Genomic DNA, 17,965 nt, shown 5'->3' with positions numbered 1-17,965 from the left:
ATACCATCCAATCCCACAGATATATGCAAGCATTTTGCATCGAACGATAAATATAAAGGCTTTTTAAACCGACTTCTCAATTTGGAATTTTTAAAAGATCTAGCATTAATGATTGATATCCTACAGGAATTATCATATCTGTCAGAATCTTTACAAAGTCACAATATAAGTATTATAAGAGCTAAGTTAGGCTTTTTTTTTTTTTTTTTTTGGCTCGATGATGCGAGTCCTTTGTTAAATTTCCATAGTTTACCACTGGTAAGAGGATGAGATATGATAGAGACGTACAAGTTAGTAAGGGGTTGTTATAGGATCAATGCTGGAGAGGTTCTACAGAAAATAGTGGGAGATCAAGGGAGAACCAGAGGAAACCTGGAAACTGTATAAAGAGGGTGTGAGCAGGGAAGTGAAACGCAGGGTTTTTTTCATGCAGAGTTGTGAATGATTGGAATGCCTTGCAGGAGAGTGTGGTGTCTGCAGAGAATTTGAGTGTGTTTAAAGCATGGTATGATGAGCTGTGTGTATGATAAAAGGACCTCTCAGATGAGTCTTTGACTCCATCGGGTCTTGGGTAATAATAATAATCTTTATTATGAATTTAAATATATATAAGTTTATATATATAAACTAACTATAAGCTCATATGCCTAAGATTTCATTCTTCCAATATTTTGGCAATTTTTCTAGTTTGGCTTTGCACAGGATTGTGTCAATGGAATGTAAGAGGAGTCTGTAATGTGTGTTCTAAGTTTGCTGTTATAATAATAATAATAATAATATCCCTGTACTGTAATAATAAGTTACAGAAACTATTGTGCTCTTTCTTTTAACCACCTTACCGGCCATTAAAGATCAAATACGCACTCTCAAAAGCTTCGTATCCATCATAAATTTCAATGTAATATCAATGGTATTACAATTTTAATATGCACTTCACATCCCTGGAAATGTGGACATATATATACGTCCTGGCCGGTAGTGTGGTTAATTCAAACAAACAGAACATAAAAACGAACTCTTACAAAAAGTTTTGATAGAAGAAATTTCAAAAAAAAAAAAAAAATTAAAAGTTGCATCAATGTCTTGCTTACTGGAAGGGGCATTTCTGAGGCAAGAATATAGGCTAACATTAATTGGAAGAAGATGATGGAGATGATACTAGAGAGGATGGACCTGGTGCTGTAGAATCAAGATTTGATTTTGTTTTTGGAGGAGGGAGAGCTTACCACTGAAGTCAGTTTCTTGAAAAAGGTATCTGGGGTTGTTTGCACAGCCTTTTTCTTTCTTTCATCATAAATGACCTTGTAGCAGCTGATGTTCTCACTAACTGCACAGTAAACCTTTGTAAACCGTTGAATGTTAGAATCTTGCTCCTCAAGTTTAGCAATGAGACGAAAGGCTTCAGCTAATTTTTTTGACATAAACTTCCACCACAGCTTTTCTGACTTTTGGTGATGTCTTCTATGAAGCCACAGAAGACATTGGCATTATTCCACACCCCTTTAATTGTTGACCGCCTCACTTCCTCATAAGAATCAGCAATGTTTTTGATGGCATCATGGACGTTTTATTTCTTTCAAACTCTTTCAAGGCCATCACATCATCTTCCATAGCCCTGACTGCTTGCTGGAATGTACACCGTAAGTAATAAGCCTTAAATGCAGAAATGAGGCCCTGGTCCGTTGGCTGTAGTAACAATGTAGTGCTGGGTGGTAAAAATATGACCTTTACATTAGGGTGAAGGTCATCTAAAGATGGTGGATGTCCAGGAGCATTGTTCAGCACAAGCAGAATTTTAAACGGAATTTTCTTTTATGAACAATAAGGTTCCACAGTAGGAATAAAACAGTTCAAGAACCAATCTTCAAATATGGCAAATGTGACCCAGGCCCTTAAATTTGACTTCCAAATAATGGGAAGAGCTGCTGCTGCTTTAATAATGTGGCAAAGTGCAGGTTTGTTTACATGCACGAAAGAAACTATTGTAGTTCCCAAATTATTAATTATCCTTATGGGGGGAGGGTCTTGGGAGCCCGTTCGTAAGTATGGTTGTCCGTAACACGGGGACCACCTGTACTTAAGAAATGTTGATAATTAAGGAATCTTAGGTGTATGACTCACTGCTGTTTTAGTAATAAATAAACAAAATCACAATGAAAAACTATATTCAAGATTAAAGTTAATTTATCTTTTTGGTTTGATTCCTGTTTTTATATATGAGAATTACTGTTAATGGTTTATATGTTTATTGATGGTTGTAAATTGTAGTTTTCATATGCAATGCCGATACCATTATATATTTGAGCAACAGCTTTAACTACACAGATGACCACCACTGAGAAAATGTGGAAAACTTCTACAGATATCTAAATTTTAAATGCACATTGTAAACTGAAATTTTATTAAATTCTCTCCAGTAAACATCTGTAGTTCCCCTGAGCCCAAAGCCACTACAGTAGTTCCTTATGAAGACCCATAAGGAACCCTAAAAAGAGCTAAATCTAGATTGTCAAAGAGTGGAGGTGGCACAAAAGTTCTTTAGAAGAACAAGACTATAAAAAAGGGAATGTAGCAAGGAGAGCTATAAGAGACAAAAATGTCAGTCACATATACATATGCGAATCCTCCATGGAAGGACTTGAAAAGCCACGACACATTTTTTACAGACCATCATGGTAGTACATATGAAAAGCAAGATGCACATCGAGTTAAGTGCCCCTGTGACTGTATCTATTTGAAACTACACAGAGGAGGTTAGCATTATCTCCATAAGTAAAAGCCATGAATATGACCAAATTGGAGAAAACCCTTCGAAGCCTTCAACATCCAATTTTGTAAATTTGAAAATGAGGAAAACTAGATTATGTACAGCAATATGCAAAATATAAGAAGTATATTTCAAAAAAGCAACCTACACAATATTAAACAAGAAATGGAAGAGATGAACATCAACATTCTTGAAATGAGTGAGGTTAGACAGATCTGGAAAGATAAAGACAGGAACCTACACTTTAGTTTACTCAGGTAGAAGCAAACATGAAAATAGAACAGGAATATTAATGGACAATTGCATTTCAAAATTTTTAAAAGGCTTTTCACCCAGCTCAGGCAATTATTATCATTAAGCTGAAAACAAAGCCAATCCATTTATGCCTACTACAAATATATGCTCCTACCTCAGATTACCTGGATAATGAAATTGAAAGGTTGTATGAAAAAAATGCAAAATATGCAAAAGCAAAAAATTGGGAAATTAGAATTTCCCAATATTTTGCGTTTTTAATTCCTGTTACATGTATTTTATTCTAAAATGGCTCTACCATTTTTCTATTGCTGTTTCTGGAAGTTTTGCATATAGAGTGGTAGTGCTGCTGTTCATGACATTATTTCTTTTTTTTACTAAAGGATTCTCATGTAATGGTATCATTCTGGTGTTTTTTTTTTTTCTGGAGTAAAGCCATATTCATTATTTTCCTTGATCTGTTCTAGTTAGAAGCAGACTATATTGTATCTTTCCAGAATAATAGAACAGTGTGAAGGCAGGACAGTCAAATGAGTTGATGTCCCTTTAGGTACTTTTGTTCTTGGCAAAGGAGGATTTTTTTCACTAGAAGTTGTAGTAATATATTCCTCTTTGATTCCAGTTATTGAATATTCTGCTCTGTTTGATCTTGAGCACTGCTATTTCATCCTTCCTTCATTTTCCATCCTTTGATATGTGCTGGATCAAGCTGGATTTTCTTCTCCATCATAACTGGCAACATTAAAGATACCAAGAAATTATATAATTGGTTTAATCCTTTATCCAAGTGTAAGCAAACAATGTTTGTGCCTGAAGTATTTTCAGGACTGGGGAAACTCATATATAGAAGCAGCACATCACTTGCCTTAGTATCCCATAAAGCAAAGCACATATCCTTACAGGTATGTATAATGCTATGCATTATGGGAAAGGTCACTACCCAGACTGGTTTCAACCTTTATTGAGATCTCATCAGTGGGAGCCAGACCCAGAGGTGATACTAAGGTTGAAGTAATGTCGAAGTCATAATTTCTTATATGAGTAGCCAAAAGGTGTCACACCGTATTATTAAATCACTCTGGATGTGAAGTCATCAGCTTCTATATATGAGTTGTCCCAGTCCTGAAAATACTTCAGGTGCAAGCTTTGTTTGCTTACACTTGGATAAAAGGATTAAACCTAGTATATAATTTGTATCTTTAATTTACAGTATAACCAAGTGGAAAAACTTCCAATAACTGGCACATCTTTTCTTCATGCTCTTTATTGCCATGTTGGTCATAGATGATAGAAGCATAAAAGGCTGTTTATGACAGGGCAGTATACAAGGGTGTTCTGAAAAGTTCTTGGCCTCGACCATAGATGACAACACTATTGGCAAGATTTTTTTTTTTCTAAGTTGTCTAAGTTTCATAAGCATCTATGTGAAATTGCAAGACATTCTATCAAGTAGTTGGGCTGCATTTTATCAAGAAATGGGCTGCCGAGTTTAAACATTGTCGTACCAGCCTTGAAGATGATCCACGTGAAAGACATCCAAAAAGTGTAACAACACCAGAAATCATTGATCAAGTACATCATATGGTATTGGATGACTGGCGAGTCAAAGTGCGTGAAATTGCTGAGACTATAAGCATTTCAAAAGAACGTGTAGGATATATTTTGCATGAAGAATTGCAAATGAAAAAACCTTTGCGCAGGATGGGTGACATGTTTGTTCACAGCAGATCAAAAACACACTCGTGAAAATCTCTAAACAGTGCATGCTTGGAGCATTTTAACAAGAATAAAACTGATTTTGTGTGTCAATTTATTAGAAGAGATGAGACTTGGATTCGCCATTACTCACCAGAGCCCAAACACCAGTTCAAAGACAGTGGACAGAAGCCAGTTGTTCAGCAACAAAGAAAACAAAGTCAGTTCCATCAGCAGGAAAGGTCATGGCATCAGTGTTTTGGGATGCTAAAGGCATTTTGTTTATTAATTATCTTGAAAAGGATAAAACAATAACTGGGGAATATTATTCCGATCTTTTAACCAGACTTTACAAAAAAATTTGTGAGAAAAGACCTAGTTTGCAGAAGAAAAAAATCAGGACAATGCACCTGCCCACAAAGATGTTGTTTTTTGGCAATTGGAAAATTAAGGGATCTGCAATATGAATTGTTGGAACATCCACCCTATTCCCCAGATTTGGCTTCCTCTGACTTCTGTCTCTTCCCAAAACTAAAACTCTTCCTCGCTGGTCAGTGTTTTTTTTTTCGAATTAAGAGGTGATTGCAGCTGTAGAGGGGTATTTTGCAGATCTTACTGAAAACCACTACAGGGATGAGATAATGGCGATGGAGCATTGCTGGAATAAATGTATTAGTCTTAAGGGAGATTATGTTGAAAAATAAAAATAATTTTGAAATTATAAATTCATTTTTTCATTGTTAGGCCGAGAAGTTTTCAGACCACCCTCATAGATAACCTGCTTTTGCTGATGTTGTAGGTTAAGGGCATTAGATGCAAGGATGTTAGTATAAGATTACTGTTTATACATATCAGAATCAGTCTTATGGCTGTCACCACTTGATCCTTTAGTTTTGAGCAAATCTCTACCTTCTGGATTCCCAATTTGATATTATCTTGAAAAGATAAGGTTTTATGAGGGGGGGGTGCCATATTTGGCATTCCCAAAATGATGCTACACAGAGCTGCTTTGAATGCTTGGTTTTTTTTTTTTTTTTTTCTTTAACTGATCTGGGAAATCATGGGAAACCCTTCTAAATAAAAAAAAAAAGAGTACATTTTCCACTGATTGGACATTCAAAAGTGGAATGGATTATTAGAAATAATGGTGTATGTTTCTATAAGCCTCTGCTGTTTTCTGTTTCTCTCTTTTTCAGTTGACAAGGCAATGACTTCTAAACTGAGCTGGGATTGCTGAGGATCCCTTATAAACTTGAGGATAAGTTTGAGTTTGGGGAGTGAGTGCAGTATTCCCTATTCACCAATACTTGGAAGTGGACTGCTAGGACTAGCTCAGACTCTATATTCCATACTGACATCATAGCAAGCCCTGGACAGTATGTCTTCTTCCCCAGACTGTGGGGAAGAAGACATACTGTGACACCAGTGACCTTTGTGCAAGCCCAGTAGCCAATGGATCTTTTTGGATCATTCAGGACCATGTTTCTTTATTTAGCAGGGACAAAAGCACTGTGGGCACACTGTCAGGATCCCCGCCCCTTACTGGTGGTTTTTACCACGCAGCAGGATCTGCACCACGCTAGAGTTGTCTGATAAATAAAGTAAAAAAAAAAAAATACTGAGAAGCAGGATGAACAATACAGAAAGAAAAGTGCACAAAAAGAGGTAGAATGAAATGGCCAGCACCACCACAACTACTGAGGTGGGGGGGGGGTGAATCCTTTCCACCACATGGAGGGGAGCATTCAGGCAAGTTAAACACATGAAACTATGAATTTCTACTTGGTTACATCAGCACACTGGTGTTATTACAGAGTCATGGCAAATAAGGAATGCCACGAGATGGGTCGGAAATCTATACTAAATGATACAATGGGTCAAAAATCACGAGTTTCCCATCTCAAATGACATCTATTATGGAAATTTTATATTATCTTTTGTTGTAGTAAGCAGAATTATTACTATTATTATTACTATTATTACGGGCAACTCCAGGGAGTCATTAGACTCATCAAGGGAGGCCCCAAATCATATTCATCACAACTATTCGACATTCATACAGTATCTATCATACCTCGCCTTAAACTCATTCACTGTCACAGCATCCACCACAGATTCAGGGAGCGCATTCCACTCATTCACTACTCTAAAAGTAAAGAACCCAGCTCTAACACCTTTACTAACCACACTTTTGCCCAGTTTCCATGGATGTCCCCTAGTCCTCCCACAACCAGCCCTGTTCTCAAAAATATCTTCTGAATTAATTTTATAGAAACCCTTCAGTAATTTGAATGTCTCAATCATATCTCCCCTCCTCCGCCTATCAACCAATTTTTGCAACCCACAAATCCTCAACCTGTTCTCATACGGTTCATTCCACAGACCTGCTATCATCTTGGTCACTCGCCTCTGGATCCTCTCCACCTCCTCCCCATCAAGAAGAAACCTAGGTGACCAAATCTGAGCACAGTAGTCTAGATGGGGTCTTATCAAGGCTCGATAGAGAGGAACAATAACCTGCTTGTCTCTGCTTGTCAACGTATTCTTCAGAAACCAAGTGATTTGATGAGCTGTTTTGGTCACTTTTGCAATGTGTCCCCTAAATTTCAATTCCTTATCTACCAACACTCCTAAATCTCGTGCCTCATCAATTTCCTGGAGCAGGGTTCCACCAATGCAGTAAACTGCCGCCAATCTTTTCACCCCAAAATGCATAACCTTACATTTTGCCACATTAAACTGACATCCATTCTCCTTAGCCCAGACCTCCAATCTATCCAAATCATCCTGCAAAATTTTGACGTCATCTGCATTCACTATTGCCCTACCCAACTTCGCATCATCCGCAAACAAATGAACTGTTCCTCTCAGATTATTTCCTATATCATTTATGAACAAATTAAACAGCAGTGGTCCAAGAACAGATCCTTGTGGCACACCACTAGTCACAGGCCGTCTTGTGGACTCTACTCCCGAGTAAACCACTCTCTGATATCTCTCCGTCAACCACCCTCCTATCCATCTCACCAACCCTATGTCCATTCCCATATGCTGCAATTTACTGATTAGAATTCCATGTGGAATCCTGTCAAAGGCCTTGGCAAGGTCCAGTAGAATCACCGTAAACCCATTACCCTTATCCAGTTCAGCCATCACTGTGTTATAATACATGAGCAAGTTACTGAGGCATGACCTACCCTTCACAAAACCATGCTGTCCCCGATACAGTATCCCATTTTCTTCTATCCAATCTTGTATTTTCCTCTTGACTATTTTCTCTAAGACCTTGACAATGATTCCTGATATGCTAATCGGTCGGTAATTTACAACAGCAGTCTTGGAACCACCTTTATGCAGTGGAACTATTTTCCCCTCTTTCCACCCGCTCGGGACTAACCCAGACCCGAGACTCAAATTAAACAAAATGGTCAAGGGTACTGACAATTCTTTAGCTGCTTCTCGTACAACACGAGCTGGTATACCATCCAATCCCACAGATGTATTGACATTGAGGTTATGCAATAGACTACTCACCTCCACTTCATTAACCACAATTCCCGTATAATCTACTGGTTTATTCGTTTCTGCAATGTCACCACCTGGATGATATACTTTTGCAAAGTGCTCACTCAGTAACTCAACTATCTCAACTGATTCAGTTACCTCCCTTCCATCGGCATTCTTTAAAATCAATCTGCCATGTACATTTTTCCTTTTACTTGCTACATATCTAAAAAACTGTTTAGGATTCTCTTTAGCCTGCATGGCCAATGTTCTTTCGTAATCCTTTTTTGCTTTTCTTACCACACTCGTCACCCTTCTGGCCTGCGCTTTATACCGTTCATGTGCCTGCCGGTCACCCTTCTCCTTAAATTCCCTCCATAGTTGTTTCTTTTTTTGCAACTCAAGCTTAATGGTGTTATTCATCCATTTAACCCCTACTTGATTTATTATTCGGACACTAGGTATACAGTCAGCCATTTCTTCATGCAAGCACTTCTTAACTACCTCCCATGCACTATCAACTTCTAGTCCTTGCAGTTGTACATGCCATGGCACTGAACCAATCAAACTCCTAAGCTTGTCATACTTTACAGCCCGATAATTCCACATGTACCCTGTCTTAATTGAAAATTCTACACCTTTAGCCACCTCCCAAGTTAAGACCCTATGATCACTCTCACCAATTGGTGGCAATGTGGTCATATTTGTTACAGCCAAATCCTCAGATGTAATTACTAGGTCAAGCACTCTCTGACCCCTAGTATTTTCCATTACATGCTGTCGCAGATAGTTATCCCTTAATAACCGCATAAAATCCAGTTCCTTCCTCCCGTGTGTCCTCTCCTCACTCCAATCAATGCGACCATAGTTGAAATCTCCCATAATAATCACCCTCCTTCCACCCATTTCTTCTATTTGCTTGTGCATACTGTCACCACCATCTTTTCCATCTCCTGGTCTATAGCAGCACCCAATTGTATATTTAGTTCTGCTAGCCATAATCTCACACCAAATGGCCTCAAATGTGCTCTTTTCTCTATCCTGCAATTCAACTTCTATTCTCCTTGGCTGGAGCTCATCAGCTATCATCAGCAATACTCCTCCCCCCATTTTATTCTCTCTGTCATTCCTGAACACACTATACCCATCACATTCAATCCCACTAGTTATATCATCTACAGTCAGCCATGTTTCACTAATACCTATAACCTGTGGTCTGGAAGTGCCAACCATGGCCAAAAACTCTTCCTTCTTGTTCCTAATACTCCTAGTATTAGTGTACATGAATTTAAGACCCCCATTAGCCCCAATCCTACCTTGATGCCTTATATTAACTATCCCACTCAGATTTGTTGTCCTTATTTGCTCTGGCATATTATATTCATTCTTACATTCAACTGCCTCCATAAGGACTGTATCTCTACTCCCCCCCCCTAACAAATCTAGTTTCCCTGAATTTGCACATCCACAACATTCAGCAACACTTTCTCAAGTCTTCTTACACCATAACCATTCAAATGCAAGCCATCCATCTTGTATAGATCCTTTCGCCCATCAAACTCACTCCACACATCCACAAATTCCACACCACTCGTCATACATAACCCACGCATAAAGTCATTTGCAATTATAGCCCTCCTTTTAAACATTTCACTGTCATACCGTGGCAAAAGACTAATCATTCTAACTCTCTCACTCTTTTCTTTTGCTACCTCAAACAATTCATTCAGGTCTTCTATCATTTCCATTTTATCTCCTTTCAAATCATTCGTACCTGCCACAACAATCATTTCTTGCTAATGAAATTTGAAATTGTTTCAATTCAATTGCTAATGAAATTTGAAAGTGTCAACCACATTCTGCTATGAATTTTTTTTTTTTTTTCCCTAGCCTGGTTAGCCTATCTACTCCATAAAAGCAGTGGGTTTGAATCCAACTATGTAAATGAATGTTTGTTAATATATTTAAGAGGTAGATGAATTTCACTGCCATTGTATCTTGATTACTGGAGACCTGAAGTGGCTTTAAAAATTTCCAAGTTTGGTTCCTAGAGTAGAATTTCCATATATAATCTAATTATTAGCCTATGAATTACATGAATTACACCTGTTTCTAGATAAAATAAACCTTCTTCACCCTTGTATCAACTTTACACTAGAAAAAGAATCTCCACAGGGTATCCTTTCTGGATTTACACATTCAAAGAAAAGAAGACGGTTCCATCGCAACATCTGTCTATCGCAAGCCCTACATTTTCAGGTAGCTATATTCATAATTCTTCTGCTCATCATCCATCTCAGAAATTTGGCATCATTAAATCACTAGTTAACAGAGTACACAAATTCTGCTCCTCTGAAGAATCTCTAAACCAAGAACTAGAAATAATCAAAAATACAGCCATACTAAATGGATATAATCTTAAATTTAGCGATTTAAATTTAAATCAAGTGACCAGAAAATGTAGGCTTGCGATAGACAGACGTTGCGATGGAACCATCTTCTTTTCTTTGAATGTGTAAATCCAGAAAGGATACCCTGTGGAGATTCTTTTTCTAGTGTAAAGTTGATGCGAGGGTGAAGAAGGTTTATTTTATCTAGAAACAGGTGTAATTCATGTTTGGGATGATCCCAGACTGCAAAAACGTTGTCAACATATCATAGCCAAATTTTTGGTTTGGCTTCAAAAGTGAAATTTTTTTTTCTTTTCTGAAGACGGTTCCATCACGATGTCTGTCTATTGCAAGCCTACATTTCCAGGTCGCTACGTTCACAATTCTTCCACTTATCATCCAACTCAAAAAATCATCAGTCACTTCCCCACACATCAACCTAGACAAGAAAAAGCCCATAGGATTCCCATACCTTATGTCAAAGGCATCACCAAACGTCTTTCAAAAATTATGAAGAAATATAATTTTGCCACTACTTACAAACCCATCAACCAGATCTATAACTTGTTACCTTCTCCTAAGGACAAACTCTCACCTCTGATGTTACCTAGTGTTTATGAGATCCCATGCTTCTGCAGTCTTACTTTGGACAGACAGGTAGATCTGTTCAGAAACGCATCTCAGAACATCAAGACCACATTCATCTTTTCAAACCACAGAAATCTGGTCTCTCTCAACACGGAGTTGAAAACCCAAACCATAGGATCCATTGGGAAAAGTCTAAACTTTTACATAGATCTTTATATAAACATGAACGTTTATATAAAGAAAGTGCTGAAGCCCTACTACACAGACCAAATTTAAACCACAACAATGTTCTTACTATTCCTAAAGTATAGGAAATTGTCATACAAAATTGTGTAAAATAGTCTCTTTATATATGTTTTTTTTTTGTGTGTTCAGTTATATTTTAATTTACTTCTATAGCACGTTACTGCATGCATATTGAGATTCCATTGTAATCATGCACTCTAACTGTATGTTATTCCTAGTATTGTTTGAATTACTGAATTGAGGATGTCCCAAGTTAATTGGGATGAAATATTTACGTATTAAAACTTATCACTGCAGTTAGTACGTGTGTTTTTTAATGATGAATTCACCACAGGTTTCATTGTATAAAAATTGATATGATATGATGATTTGATTTTATTATAAATCTTATCCATGAAAGTTTTACAAGCTTTCATGGATGGAATTTCACTAAATAAAATAATAATACTGATATCAGTATTTAAATATGAAAAATAAAACTTGATAAATCAAGAAATCAAAACAATAGCTTATTAATACAAACAGTATCTTCAGAAAACAGTTATTTGCAGTCAGATTTCATTTATTTATTTTTTCTCACCTATTATTTTATTTTATTTTCGTTCATGAATAAGATAAATATAAGCATATTTAAACCATCCCCCATAACTTTGGACAGTTCAAATTATATGTAACTAATAATCTGTAGTTGCTTTTCTCGATTTTACTCAAGAAAAAGGATGCTATGAATAATATTCTTCAGTAAAGAAAAGAAAAGAAGAAAATTTCAGAATTTTTTTTTTAATTGAAAAAGGAATTTGAAAAAGAATAACCAACCTTGATCCTTCCTTTCTATAGGAGAAATATCAGATATGATATCCATAATGTAAAATTTGACAGATGGGTTCAACTTAAGGACTTTTAATTTCAGCCATCCTTCTTCTTTATCTAGTGGAAGTAAAGAAAGTATAAGAGAATACCTCTAAATAAATAAATATATAATTACTTTTACAAAAATAGGTTAGCTAAGTAGATACAAGCAGCTCTTCAACAAACAGGCTGTGTGTGTAAATCACACTATGGGCAGGGATGTTTGCAAATATCTTTAGGTCTTAAATGAATTTAACTGCCCAGCTGGCTTGCAAAGGTTTCATCTTCCATCTCTCAAGCAGTGTTTCCAGATTGTTTTACCTTTAGCCAATGGAGGGAGTGAATCTTTCATAGCAAGCTTTGTAATACCATGAAGATTTGATGATAATAAGAATAATACCACAGACTAGCAATTTCAACACTATTACTAAAATTCACTTCTTGTTAGTTGTGACAATTTTTGAGTTATCTGATGTCATTTTCAGACTAGATTCATCATTATGTCCATGTTATATGAACTGATATAATGTTCAACAACAAAATTCTTTTCAGAATCCTTTCTTTTAGTGTTGCATGGTGATCAGCATTCATATTAAAAATTATGGACTTTACAACCATGTTATAAATAACTCTTTTAATTTCCTGACGTTTCAATCTTCATATTAAGATCATCATCTGGAGCATATACAAATAAACAGGACAAGCTGAGTTACATTACATACAGTAAGTTAGAGAAACAATGATTTGATTATAGGTTATTCTACAGGCATGACCTCTAGTGAAAAAAAAAATTAAATTATTTAGAAACTACATCAAGCTAAATTCTATTTATGATAACATTAAACATTCTTTCTTATAGATAGTTTACTTTCAGTAACAATGATGTCCTATTTTTAGCATTACAATTGTTATTTTTGATTTAGGATCCTGGATTAACTACAGTCCTGCTTATAGTTACTCTTATTGGTCGAATATGTGCCTTCCATATGTTTGGGATTTTTAGACCCTCATTATTGTTCAGATTGGGGTGGTTGATAATAATCTCACAGGTTTCCTTAAATTTGCATTCATACTACTATGTTTTGGTGTGATGCAATTGTTCTGTCATCATTGTTGTAATATAACAATTTCTTTTCATTTTTTTTTTCTACATAAGAGTTCATAAATATCCACAGGATATTTATATCCAACTCGATAGGAGTTGAAAAAAATCCTCTCATTTCTCTCAAAGCAGTTTTACTAAGTGTAACACTTCTGGTTTATGTTTCAGATAAGCAAGAAAAGTATTTTTCATATCATTAATAATACATTTAAATTAAATTACAGTTGTCATTTCTAATAAATAAATTTTTAATCAAATCAATGTAGTCATTTAATTCAATATTAACCATTAACCTTACATGTTTGCACAGTAAATGTAATAGACAATCTAGTATTTAAAAACAATAACAATATTACACTTGTACTTTTCTAACAATATAATTTCATTAAAAAAAAAAAACAGTAATTATAAACAAAAAAAATTAAAATTGACACAATCTACTTAGGTACTGGAATACATACATACATACATATACATATATATATATATATATATATATATATAGGTGCTGCTATAGACCAGGTGATGGAAAAGATGGTGGTGACAGTATGCACAAGCAAATAGAAGAAATGAGTGGAAGGAGGGTGATTATTATGGGAGATTTCAACTATGGTCACATTGAATGGAGTGAGGACAGGACACATGGGAGGAAGGAATTGGATTTTATGCGGTTATTAAGGGATAACTACCTGCGACAGCATGTAATGGAAAATACTAGGGGTCAGAGAGTGCTTAACCTAGTAATTACATCTGAGGATTTGGCTGAGATTCGGCTGTATCAAATATGACCATATTGCCACCAATTGGTGAGAGTGATCATAGGGTCTTGACTTGGGAGGTGGCTAAAGGTGTAGAATTTTCAATTAAGACAGGGTACATGTGGAATTACCGAGCTGGTAAGTATGACAAGCTTAGGAGTTTGATTAGTTCAGTGCCATGGCATGTACAACTGCAAGGGCTAGAAGTTGATAGTGCATGGGAGGCAGTTAAGAAGTGTTTGCATGAACCAATGGCAGACTGTATACCTAGAATCCGAATAATAAATCAAGTAGGGGTTAAATGGATGAATAACACCATTAAGCTTGAGCTGCAAAAAAAGAAACAACTATGGAGGGAATTTAAGGAGAAAGGTGACCAGCAGGCACATGAAAGGTATAAAGCGCAGGCCAGAAGGATGACGAGTGTGGTAAGAAAAGCAAAAAAGGATTACGAAAGAACATTGGCCATGCAGGTTAAAGAGAATCCTAAACAGTTTTTTAGATATGTAGCAAGTCAAAGGAAAAATGTACATGGCAGAATTATTTTAAAGAATGGCAATGGTAGGGAGGTAACTGAATCAGTTGAGATAGTTGAGTTACTGAGTGAGCAATTTGTAAGAATATATCATCCAGGTGGTGACATTGCAGAAACGAATAAACCAGTAGATTATATGGGAATTGTGGTAAATGAAGTGGAGGTGAGTAGTCTATTGCATAACCTCAATGTCAATACATCTGTGGGATTTGATGGTATACCAGCTCGTGTTGTACGAGAAGCAGCTAAAGAATTGTCAGTACCCTTGACCATTTTGTTTAATTTGAGTCTCGGGTCAGGGTTAGTCCCGAGCGGGTGGAAAGAGGGGAAAATAGTTCCACTGCATAAAGGTTGTTCCAAGACTGCTGTTGTAAATTACTGACCAATTAGCATATCAGGAATCATTGTCAAGGTCTTAGAGAAATTAGTCAAGAAAAGAATACAGGATTGGATAGATGAAAATGGGATATTGTATGAGGGACGAAATGGTTTTGTGAAGGGTAGATCATGCCTCAGAAACTTGCTCACGTTTTATAATACAGTGACGGCGGAACTGGATAGGGGTAATGGGTTTACAGTGATACTACTAGACCTTGCCAAGGCCTTTGATAGGATACCACATGGAACCCTAATCAGTAAACTGGAGCAGATGGGGATAGATATAGGGTTGGTGAGATGGATAGGAGGGTGGTTGAAGGAGAGATACCAGAGAGTGGTTCATTCAGGAGTGGAGTCTAAAAGACGTCTTGTGACTAGTGGAGTGCCGCAGGGCTCTGTTCTTGGACCACTGCTTTTCAATTTGTTAATCAATGATATTGGAACGGATTTGAGAGGAAGCGTTCACTTGTTTGCTGATGATGCAAAGTTGGGTAGAGCAATTGTGAGTGCACAGGACGTCAAAATTTTACAGGATGATTTGGATAGTTTGGAGGACTGGGTTAGGAAAAATGGATGTCAATTTAATGTGGCAAAATGTAAGGTTATGCACTTTGGGGTGAAAAGAATAGCAGCAGTATATTGCATTGGTGGAACCGTACTCCAGGAGATTGATGAGGCCACGGATTTGGGAGTGTTGGTGGATATGGAGTTGAAGTTTAGGGGGCACATTGCAAAAGTGACTAAAACAGCTCACCAAATCACTTGGCTTCTGAAAAATACTTTAACATGCAGAGACAAACAAGTTGTTGTTCCTCCGTATCGAGCCTTGATAAGACCCCATCTGGACTTCTGTGCCCAGTAATGGGCACCAGGGTTTCTTTGTGATGGGGAGGAAGTGGAGAGAGTCCAGACGAGTGACCAAGATGATAGCAGGTCTGTGGAATGAACCTTAAGAGAATAGGTTGAGGATTTGTGGGTTGCAGAAATTGGACGATAGGCAAAGGAGGGGTGATATGATTGAGACATTCAAATTACTGAAGGGTTTTTATAAGATTGATCCAGAAGATATTTTTGAAAATATGACTGGTGGTGGGAGGACTAGGGTCCATGCATGGAAGCTGGGCAAGAGCATGGTTGATAAGGGTGTTAGAGCAAGGTTTTTTACTTGGAGAGTGGTGAATGAGTGGAATAAGCTTCCAGAGTCTGTTATGGGTGCTACGACCGTGAATGAGTTCAAGGCAAGGTATGATAGATACTGTGTGAATGTTGAATAGTTGTTCTTGACATGATGTTAGGGCCTCCCTTGATGAGTCTGTCGACTCCTTGGAGTTTCCCGGAACAATAATAATAATAATAATAATAATAATATATATGTGTGTGCTTCTTCCAGGTTTTTTTTAGGGTCAAAGCTGTATAACTGAGAGAAGACCTATACATAGCCTTTAAAGGAATAGAGAGAACCGACCACACCTAATGGCCAATCCTCCCCTTCTTGTGGTGCACTTTGTTAAGTATCTACCTAGATATTGAATGAACGAGGATGGGCTGGCAATTTGGGATTTAGCCAACCAAATTGTATTCTTATTGGCTTAAAACACAATATAAAATGATGGTACAACATGACAGAATTTCATGCCAGCCGAGGTGTTGGTCGGTTAAACTAGGATCCCTTGTTTCCATCAGGGAACCAGCATGAACAGCGAAAAGTCAGCTACTGGAACAAATCCTGAAACACACCCCAACTCAACATCACCAGAGTTCAAGATTGGTACTATTAGCATAAGCAGCCTGAATGACTAAGAAATGGAGCTAGCTGAGGAATTGGATGAGTACCAGATGGACATAATAGGAGTGACTGAAACAAAAAAGACAAAACTGGTAAGATCTTTCTGAGCAATAAATACAAAATGTTATATTCAGGCAATGACAATAAAGGAAAAAGAGTAGCCATAGTATTCAACACTAAATACGAGGCTAATCTTCTTGAATGGCAGGCAGTCTCAAGTAGAGTGATCTGGGCAAATATGAGAATGGGGAACTGGACAATGAGACTTATTTGTGCCTATGGTCCCAGATAAGGTTCTACTAAGTAGAGGTGTCATATTGGAGGCTTAATGGATTTTTTACAACACTCAAAAAGAATTAAAATAGAATTTAATACTTCCTATATTTCGTCCTAGTCACTAGGACGTCTACAGGGATTACAAAAACAATTAATGTAACATGCACACACAAATCTTACAATACTAAGCCCAACCACGTGGGTGACACTAAAGTCCTATCTAGGTGAAGCGCCCTCTAAGGGCGGTAGTAGGTGGCCTGGAATGTAAGGTGGGACCTCTGGTGATGAGTGTTTCCCAAATCTTCGGAAGCTTAATGCAACCGTATTTATTAAGATTTGGTTGGTTTCTGAGAGCTGCTGCTGCTTCTAATAAAAGTCTGTCTTTCTTGAATTTGCTGTGGTGGAGCATGGTGGTTTTCTTCCATGATACTCTTTGGGTGGTGTCCAAAACATGGTCAGCCAAGCCTGAATGGCCATAGTTGTGTTTACAGATGTAAGACTTGTGTTCCTCCCGGCGGATGGAAGCTGATCTGCCAGTCTGTCCATAGTACGCCAGCTTACAGGAACAGGGTACTTTGTAAACTCCAGGTAGCGAGAGAGGAGGGAACTGATCTTTCGTAGAATGGATAAGGGTAGAAAGTTTGTGGTAGGGCTTATATGCTGTGTGTAGGTTGTACTTTTTTAGTATCTTGGCTATTTTTTCAGATGTGCCACGGATGTAGGGTATGGTGATGGCATTTTTAAAATCTTGTTGATGAGAAGGATGGGGAATGGGGGAGGAACTGATTATTTTTTTGATACTGTGTTCGCTGTAGCCATTGGAGAGGAAAGTGTTG

At 37.2% G+C, this 17,965-nt stretch overlaps 1 protein-coding gene across 1 annotated transcript in view; it reads right to left on the bottom strand.

The window, feature by feature from the left end:
- The window catches only part of LOC150098435 (uncharacterized), a 260,713-nt gene that overhangs the window by 41,125 nt on the left and 201,623 nt on the right, over positions 1 to 17,965 (bottom strand). Inside the window, exon 13 of the mRNA XM_090405278.1 lies at positions 12,262 to 12,372. Coding sequence (XP_090261404.1) covers positions 12,262 to 12,372 — 111 coding nt within the window. The remainder of the gene's footprint in view (positions 1 to 12,261; positions 12,373 to 17,965) is intronic.

Source organism: Typopeltis vanoorti, chromosome 15 (assembly GCF_054136105.1).
Source record: "Typopeltis vanoorti isolate ZY-2024b chromosome 15, IOZ_Tvanoo_1.0, whole genome shotgun sequence".
Lineage (NCBI taxonomy): Eukaryota > Metazoa > Arthropoda > Arachnida > Uropygi > Thelyphonidae > Typopeltis > Typopeltis vanoorti.
The sequence above is the reverse complement of the archived record's forward strand: the minus strand, read 5'-3'. Positions and strand labels throughout refer to the sequence as shown.